The sequence below is a fragment of the Solanum verrucosum genome, unplaced genomic scaffold (assembly GCF_900185275.1).
Source record: "Solanum verrucosum unplaced genomic scaffold, falcon-dt-bn FXZP01000228.1, whole genome shotgun sequence".
Lineage (NCBI taxonomy): Eukaryota > Viridiplantae > Streptophyta > Magnoliopsida > Solanales > Solanaceae > Solanum > Solanum verrucosum.
The window spans coordinates 2,705,705-2,716,022 of NW_026020210.1; the positions used below are offsets into that span (position 1 = coordinate 2,705,705).

General features: G+C 35.0%; 1 protein-coding gene across 1 annotated transcript; it reads left to right on the forward strand.

The window, feature by feature from the left end:
* Window positions 1–203: 203 nt before the first annotated feature.
* Window positions 204–2,155, forward strand: LOC125830365 (uncharacterized). The gene is made up of 5 exons (XM_049509550.1): window positions 204–639; window positions 725–966; window positions 1,383–1,475; window positions 1,551–1,652; window positions 1,922–2,155. The coding sequence occupies exons 1-5, from the start codon at window positions 204–206 to the stop codon at window positions 2,153–2,155; spliced, it is 1,107 nt and encodes a 368-aa protein (XP_049365507.1).
* The last annotated feature ends 8,163 nt before the right edge of the window (window positions 2,156–10,318 follow it).

Below are 10,318 nucleotides of genomic sequence, written 5' to 3' on the forward strand. Positions count from 1 at the left end.
TTTATCTACTACTTTTTCAATTTTTAGTTGCTGATTTTGTGAGTTTTAAGCTGCTGTTTCTGCAGATTTTTGGTTGCTGTTTTTTTTAGTTTCAGGGGATTAAGATGAAGTTTTAAGCTGTTGTTTTTGGCTGAATCTTTTTTAACTTCTTATGAAACTAATTGATTCATGCTACAGGATTTGAAATATATTGAATTGCCAGCATGCCAAAGTTCAAGCGTTTACAGAAAAAACAAAACTCAAATCAATTAGTATCTGATTCTCAAGGTGCGGAATCAACACATTCATTTCTCCAATCAACATCATGTCTGCCACCACATCAGACCACATCATTTCTGGCCACAACACATTCAGTCCCACTATTTCAGCCGACATTGCAGGCGCCTCTAATATTTCAGCCTGCATCACAGTCATCTCAATCAGTTGACTCGGCATCACATTCAGCTACGATGAATCAACTTATGTCACAACTGGCTCCGACAGCTTATCCTACATCACAACCATCTCATTTAGTTCACTCGACATCACATCCAGCTTCAACAGAACAAGACTCGTCACAACAAGTTCCAACAGTTCAAGCTCCATTCAAAAAGCGTATTGGGCGTGAATCACAGTCATATTGGACTGTAGAAGCAATAGGTAAATAATTTTGAGTAGCAGCGCATATTCAATAACCATTATTTGTTTCTCTCATAGCTTCAACTTATCTTTGTTTTTATTGCAGATTCAGAAAACAATGTCAAAAGGCTCAAAGTAAAAAAAACAGATGTGCTTAATTTATCAGGTGATGAACTTATTGTGATTAATTTTGATTACCTGAATGAACCATTTGGAGAGACTCGTAGCCTTCTTTCAGGCTTTTGTGGAATTTTAGCATGTGATTGCTCTTTATTTCCAATCAACTTTGAGAAGTGGTCGAGTGTGCCTATGTCATACTTAAATCGTGTCTTCGATCAAATTATAAAGGTATAAGCTTACAACTAGACTCTTACTCTATTTTACTTTTTGGTGAGAAAGATAATTGGTAATTTCAATATTATATTTACAACCAATAGATAAGCTAACTAATATTTTTTTTCTTGAAGCCCAAGTTCTCCTTTAAGACAACAGAGTCAAATGCGCGGCAACATATTTATAAATCTATTGGAAAGAAGTGGGCTGCAAATAAGAACAACTTGTGGAAGTTAGTTGAAGACCCACTTAAAAGTAAGGTTGAGATTATTGATAATGTGCCAGATGGAATTCCACGAGATCAATGGATTTCTTTTGTTGATTACCAATATAAAGATTCAACAAAGGTACTTATGTTACTGTTTTTACTAGTCTTTATTATCATGTAACTATTTGATTTTTTTAATTAAGTTTTGTATATTTTTTATAAGGAAATGCGTAGAAGAAATACTGAAAATCGGAAAAAACAGACAATTCCACACACAGGTGGCTCCAAAGCGAATGCTACGAGAAGGGCAGAAATGGTGATTAGTAAATTAACTTATTATGTATTCATTTTTGAGTAGTAAACTATTCTTATTTGGATATTTTATTTGTAGATGGCTGAAACAGGACAAAGACCTGGACGAGCACAAATATATATTGCTACTCATAAAAATAAAGATGGAGTATATGTTAATGAAGCTGCAAAAGAAATATGTGTAAGTTTCTTCATGAATTCTAATTGTATTTCAACAAGATAAAAAAAAAAAAAAATAGGGCAATAGTTGTGAACTAGTTGATTAATTGATGGAGGTTATATAGACTCAATCCTTTGCTATTTAATTGTATTATGATGGCTTGTGGTCCCGTACCTCTAACTACTCATGTTCTTACGTGTACATATAAGTAGTTTTTATCTTTCTGTCTTTACTAAGGTGATTCCAATATTATTGCTTGTTTATTTGCGGCATTGATTTTGTATGTATAGGAAAAAATTGAGCTAACTTTGAGCCAAAGTACCATGGATGAGTCTCAAATTTTGCCAAATGATGCTGTTGGTAAGGTTTTAGGAAAAGAGCACTCTGGAAGGGTTAGATGTTTGGGATTAGGAGTTGTCCCAAGTAAAGTTTTTAAACAAGTAAGACCGCGTTTTGGTGGTGCAAGTACTTCAAGTAGTGAAGGCTCATGTTCGTCCCAATGGCAAGAAAACCACAATCAATGATGAATGCTCATAATCAAATGATGAATGCTTTTAAGGCGTATATGATAATGAAAGAAGGGATGATACCAGAACAATTTGCGGGGTTCTTTGCTTCTCCTTCGACAAATTCTTCTACAACAACTGTAAGTAATGTTCTTACATTTCTATTTTCATTTGATTTGTATATTGCTTCTCCTTTCTTTAATGCATTTTTTGTTGACATATATTAACTGATGATAAGTATAGTTTGAAACATAATATTGGCCAAGGATTTTACATTTTTTCATATCACTTAATTAATTTTATACTTTATTTTTTTATGTAGCCAAGTGATGCTGCTAGTGAACCAATTCCGCCTGTGCACACAAAAAGATCAAGCAGTGGTGATAGTAATCCTAGCCATGACAACCGTTGATTATATTGTAGTGAACCAATTCCGCCTATATTCTTAGCTAATTAATTTGATGACAAGATTGTGTGATTGGAGGGGATGTTAAAATGTTGGATTGGATATTTTGTGTTTAGATTTAGTGTTTGATTTTGATGAACATATTTGATGTTGACAATATCATTTTAGCGACTAATGATAATGCAATATTTTTGTGACTTTATGATATGCCATTAAAGAATATATATTTCTTCACCTTGAGACATATTTTGGATTTGATTATGGTCTATAGCTTAATTAGTGATTCTATAAATAATATATGAATAAAAGTATATTGAATGAATTGTAGAGCTTATGCAATTGCTCAGATCTTTCAATATAAGCAATTGCAAAATTGTGGAGGTTTTAAACCCCCGCTATTTGTAACTAAAAAAATAATATCAAAAGATTTAATTTTAAATTAGCGTGGGTCGACCTCCGCAAAGTAACCCCCGCTAATTGATTGTGGGGGTCAAAGAAAAACTGCCGCAAATTGCTTGCGACAACTCTTATTGTGGGAGTTTTTACAACTGCCGCAATACTAGATTGCGGGGGTTTTAAACCCCCACAAACCTTAAAATTAGCCCCCGCTATTTAAGCATTTTTTTGTAGTGTACTACCATCATTTTTCTTAACAAACAAAACTGGAACACCCCATGGGGAAGCACTAGGACGAATAAATCTATTATAAAAAAGATCTTGGATTTGAGCCTTAAGCTCTCTTAATTCTGCCAGAGCCATGCAATATGGAGGGATAGAAATGGGACGCGTACCATGCTCTAAATCAATGCAAAAATCTATATCTCTATCTGAAGGCATACTAGACAAATCATTAGGAAACACTTCTATAAATTGTGACACCACAGGAATAGACCCAATGGATGGAGCCTCAATCTTAACATCCCTAATATGAGCCAACTAAGCCAAACAACCCTGCCCTATCAACTTCTTAGCCCGAATGGAGGACATGATCTTAATTCGCTTAGGCTTGTACACCCCTTCCCACTCTAATTTTTCCCTTCCCAGAATTTATAGAGTTACAGACTTAGTATTACAATTAAGTATGACATAATAGGGGGACAACCAAGTCATACCTAAGATGATGTCAAAGTCAGTCATATCTAAAATCACCAAATCAGTCCAAGTTTGAAAACCCATAAACAAAATAGGACAAGTACGATAGACATGGGTAACTATGACTGACTCTCCAACTGGGGTAGAAACATGGATATAGGCATCAAGTATATCATAAATCATATCAAACTCTGAGGCAAATCGTACATATACATATGAATAAGTAGAACCCGGATCAAATAACAAATTAGCCATTTGGTCACAAACATGAATAGTACATGTGATCACCGCATTAGACGTCTCTGCCTCATTCTTGCCCGGAAAGGCATAACATTGATCCCTATCATCTTGACGAACCACTTCCCTGCCTGGTTAAACATTACCTCTGCCTGCATTACCATTTCCTCTACCTCCACGGCCTCACTGATTACCTCATCACCCACCTTATGAACGCCTTCGACCATTATTAACATTCCCCGCGGGTACCACTGCTCTAGACTGCTACTGCGCAGAATCTAACACACGTGGGTGGGGACAATCTCTCCTCATATGCCCAAGTTTTCCACAGTTGTAACAAGTACAATCAAAGATGGTTTGCCACCCGTTGAAGGTGCGACTTCCTGGCTATCCTGAAAATTATGAGATGGAGTTTCCGAATAACTACCTGTAGAGGTGGGCATAGCGGACTGAATTGGCTTGGCTACAAACGTTGGCCTTCCGAACCCCTTGAAATAAGAACCTTGAAAGTTATCCGAGTTCTTGGCCCTTTTTGCCCATACCTTAGCTTGACCGTCTCGCCTTACCCCCTCCACTTTCTTAACATAGTATGTGACCTCATTAAAGCTCCTCCCAGCAGAAGTCATATGAACAGATAATACTTGTAACTCAGAATTTAGCCCCCTAATAAATAACTGGATTCTCTCTTCCTCAGTCGTCACCAATTGAGTAGCATATCTAGACAAAGCATGGAACTTGGCCTCATAAGCAGCCACAATCATACCACCTTGCTCCAAAGCCATGAACTCATTCTTCTTGCGATCCCTCAAGGTCCTAGGCACATACTTCTCTAGAAACAGAGCATGAAATTGGGTCCAAGTAAGTGGAGGTAAAGTAGATGATCTGCATTCCATATAAGCTCTCCACCACTACTTAGCCTCACCTTGAAGTTGGAAAGACACAAACTCAACCCCATGTTGATGAACAATACCTAGTTTATGAAGCCTCTCATAGCAATCCAGATGAACTCATAGGCATCCTCATTCTCAGAACCAAGAAACACAAGAGGCTTTAGCTATAGAAACTTAGTCAACATTTCATGCTCATTACCAGTCATAACAGAACCCAACAAATGATGGAAGAAAACATCATTACCTCCAGTCCCACCCACCTTGGGCACAGTGCTAGCAACAAGAGGATTAGTAGGAGCTTGAGTTGCTTGAACAGAAGGAAGAACTCCAGGACCAACCAACCCTTTCAAGAATGACATGATCTGTCGAGCTAGCACTGGGTCTATGGGGGGGACATCGATAGTCCCAGCCTGCACATCTTCCTCTTGTCCCACATCCTCAATATCTTTAACATCAACATTCTCCTCAGGCACTACTCTTCCACGACTTCTATCCCTGCCTCGACCGCGACCTCTCGCTGCAGATTGCTCAACCGGAGCATTGACGGGAGCTACGGGCCTTATGCCATTGAATCTAGTATTAACCATCTGCGGACAGAAGAGTGAAGGAGGTTAGATACCAATTTGAATCGCCATATACCAATTGGAATCAAGTCATAGCACAAAAGGAGACAAGGGAAAATAGAGAGATTTCCTAAAGTCCTATAGCCTCTCGAAGAAAATTAAAGAAGTCCCCGTACCGTTCTGCAAGACTCTACTAGACTCGTTTTGGTATATCGAGATCAACAAATCTAGGCTCTGATACCAACTTTGTCACGACCCAAACAGTCGTGATTGATATCCACACTAACTCTCCGGTGGGAGAACCACTACTACAACTCAAACCAAGCAACTAAACCAAAACTAAGGCATTTAAGTTACGGAGGCAAGTTAAATGCTAAGGAAATAAATAGAGTTCCTATAAACTCTAACAAAAGTCTAACAATAATGAACTAACAATGCGGAAGAAATAACCTAGAACGTGAAAGTCAATGTACCAAAACATCTAACAATGAACCAAGTCTAAACAAGAAGGAATGCAACCTCGATCTAATGAACTAATCAACTAACTAAAACATAGTCTAAGTCCGAAAATGGTGGACATAGACGAAGGAGAATTCCATGGCCGTCCGGAAGAATTGGCTCACCCTTGAATTCGAACGATCACTGATCTCCTAAGCAAGGCCTGTCAGTAGCCACTTGAAGATGCCCTGTACTCAACAAAAATAAGAACAAGTGCAGTATCAGTACACAACCACAGTGTACTGGTAGGATCACGCGGCTATCCCACTAAGTGCAACATAAGCAAGTCAAGACAACATTATAATCACATTCATATATATTAACATATACAATATTATTAACATTTATGAACAACGAACAACTTCACATTTTATATCAAATCATTGGTCCTCTCATGGAACCCAAACCCAAACAGTTAGAATACCGAAACGTGGTATCCGATCCCATAATTATGCCGAAACGTGGCAACCGATCCCATAGTTATGCCCGAACGTGGCAACCGATCCAAGTTAGTTATACCAGAACGTGGCAACCGATCCATTCAACACACCACAATCACAATCACAAGTATATCATCAAGATTATACATTTAATCATGATTTCATGACAATCATCATTCATCTATCTCACTTACAACAAGTGTGATCAACATTGCAACATTCATACATATACAAGTATCATAATGAAGCAAGAACAAACATACATCACACAATCATAGAATCACAACCATCACCTACCTCGAAACAAGCTTGAAACCCTAAGAAACTTGATCTTTGCCTTTCCGAATTCGTTCCGCTTGTTCTTGGTCTACAAACAATCAATATAATATGGGAATCAATAAATAATCACTAATTACCCGAATTACTAACAATTATATGTACCCTAGATCAAACCCATGATCTCAATTATCCAAATTAGGGTTTTTTCAACCATAGAATCTATAACAAAACTCTCCCCCATCAATATTCACCCATTCTATTACGTTCTACGGATTGAAAAATGGATTCGGGGAGTGAAAGCTTACCTTTAGCCTCAAGAATGGTGAAAAACGAGTAGGCGTCGCCTGGGGTTCGTTCCTTAGCTCTAAAAGTCAAAAAGTGCATAATGAGGTCGTTTAGGGGTTTATTAACGACTTTAATTCATGTCGAGCCCGCCACAGCGGCCGTCACCCCGCTGTAGCGGCAAAAAACGGCACCAATGTGGGTTACGCGAGACAAAGAGCTATTCAAGAATTCCAAAATTCCCATTTCACAATACACCTCTAACCAACGACGCTCAGAAAATACCCTTTATGCCAATATCGATTTCGGGAGTTCTACTCACCCAAATTCAATTTTGTAAAGTCGTACGGATTCTTTAATGAGTTATCTAGCCACTCATGTAATCAAAATCACAAATACTTCACTCGATTGTTACCAGATTTCCCTACACCTCAAAGACTCCGATTTCATCCAAATCTGGACAAGGTTGGAAAAATTCAAATACTACGAAAAAGTTTTCCGACCCCAAATTTTCCCCCATTGGCATTTCTATAACGACGGGAACAGGTCGTTATAGAAAGATTTGCTTTTTTTTTAATAGTAAAAGTATTTAGTTCTTGAATTAAACTACTCAAATCTTTATATTATTAGATAAAGTTTCTTATGTAACGAGATCTTATGTAATGTATTACATAATACATACACATGGCTAACTTATAAACTTGTAATAAGCCTAATAACATTATTTCTATCAAATTTTTGCTGTAAATTTAAAAACATTAGACCTTAAATATTATAATACATAGTTAGTATGGATAAAATAAAATCAAAACTTCTTGTTAAAAGTTAGTTTTGGCCTACCAACTTTATTGAATCACACTTGATCTAGTGTTTAGGAGGTTGAAAACGATATCCAGTTCTTCATAAATTTTTGACCAAATCGGAACTGGTTATCATTTTCAACTGCCTAACCACTACAAACACAAATATTTTATTTGTGTCTCAAATTGATATATTTTATATGCCTAAGACATATATATATATATATATATAATCCTTGTGATTCGTTAGTGATCTGAAATTTCTCTCTCACTCTCTCTCTAAATGACTTTACTAATCATTTTCAATGTAATTTCTTTTTATGTGGTGGTCTTAGCCGGATGATCTAAACAACAAACACAAGCTAAATTATGTAATACCAACTAACTTATTTGAATCATTTCTCCATAAGTTGATCAAGCCTGATAACAATCCGTTAGTAGTTGATGGTGAAATCATCAACAAGACCAAATTTTGTGACCCAAAACTTGGTTAGGCCAAGATGGACCTTGGAGAATGTTGGTTGGCAGCCTTAGAAATCGGAGAGGATTAACAATATTGTATCGGAATAGGGACTTCATTAAATAGACCAAAGTCCAACACCCACTTCATTCATTTGCTAATAATGAAAAATTGGGAATGTGTTGATCTTTTCCGGTATTATTGGGCATACAAATGGTTTGGACACATCATTTGATGGCGATAAAATTAAACACGTTCTTAAAATTAGCCTTGATAATACTAGGTTTGACTACTACAAAATTGATATCTACAACACATAAAAAAAAAAAAAAAGTACATTCGGATAATTCAATAATTGATTAATTGTGTGGATTGAGATTGAATTATGATAATTTTTATACATCAAAGACTTTCTATATCCTAGCAAGAATTGAAGAATTTTGTGGGAAAGGCCAAGGAATCAGATGGTGTTTCAATGGACACAATCAACAAAGGATGGTATGAAATTTAGACTATTTCTCGTAAATTATAAATGGAATTTAGTGTCAAACATTTTATTCAATGGCCCGTTGAAGAATCGAAAAACTTGAGAAAGCAAAATGTCGAGCTAAGAAATTATAAATTGAACAAGGGAGAAAATGTGGAAGTTCAAGGAATCGGACATTTTGTTTACAAAATAAATATGTCTTTTTTGAAATATTGTCACCTATAACTTAGATGTTCGAGTCGTGGAAACAATCACTAAAATACATGTTAGAATATCCTACATCATGTGATCTTTTCCAGAAATTGCTATAATGCAAGATGTTTTATGATCTGAATTTGGTCTTTTATATAAAATTATTATGACGACACTAATTTAGAGCTAATTTGTGAGTGTTAAGATAATAAGCTAACGTTGAAATTACATTTACCTTTTCAAAATTGGAAAATGCAGAAGAATTTGATATCTGCTCCAAGTGCACAATTACCAAAAACTAAAGAAGTCTAACGTGTAGAATGAAAGAATAAAACATTTTACTCTAGGCAATGATGCAAATCAAACATTTAACCGCACCACATACAAGAATAAGTGTCATTGTGAAGTACCAACAACAACAATAACATACATAGTGAAATAATCTCACAAAGTGAAGTATGAGGAAAATAAAGTGTACATAGATCATACTCCTACGTCACAGAGGTATTTTGTATATCTCCTTCTTTGAAATGACACGAGACATCAAATTTTGATCTTAAATGCACATTCATTTAAGATACAAACAAATACATTAAAAACTAAAGGATTGGCAAGAAACCAGGGGAGGCTCAACAAATCTCGTGGCCTAAGCTAAAATCATATTAAGAGGCCCTTAAATTTATTTTATAAAATTTATACAGTAACAAGAAAATCTATTTTCTACACAATAGATTAATTATTTAAGACAAAAAATATTAAATTTCACACAAAAACAAAAAAGAAAGGAAGATGAGAACAAAAAAATAAAAGTGATGGATCATCGATGTTAAGCTTCAAAACTCAAATTGAAATTTTAATTTGGCTATCATCACAAATAAGAAAAAGAAAAGAACATACATAACTTAATAGTTGAAATTTTGAGCATGGATAGTAACAAAAATATCCAAATTTCTGATCAATTGAAATGATATAATTCTTTTTAAATGATATAATTCATTCCATTAAGTAGCACTCATTTTGTGAATATCTAAAACAAATTATAAATTTTTCATATAATATATTAAATTATAACGAAAAGGAAACTTGTGCATGAATATTTTTGTGTTCACGTAGTTTAAGAAAAGATAGAAAAAAATCCATTATGTTATCAATATATATAAATTAGTTCCTATATTAAAAGGATAAAATTTAAAATTGGAAGTTAAAACAAATATATCAAATAATGAGTGAAAAGATTATGAGAATTTATGAACTTACTGGTAAAAAATACTCTCAAACAAATAATAATAAAAAATATACAATAACAATTTTATTTATATAAATTATATTCATATATAATAAAATTAATAATAATAATTTAAACAAATTTGGGGCCTTCAAATTTTTGAGGCCTAAGGTAATGGCCTCACTAGCCAAGCCTTAGAGCCGCCCCTGCAAGAAACACAATTTCTTTAATAGTCAATAAATATGAATATTGTAATATTAAGAGCCAATGACATTTGTAATATTAATAGTCAATAAGTATGAATATTGTAAATCAAGAAATCTAACAAAA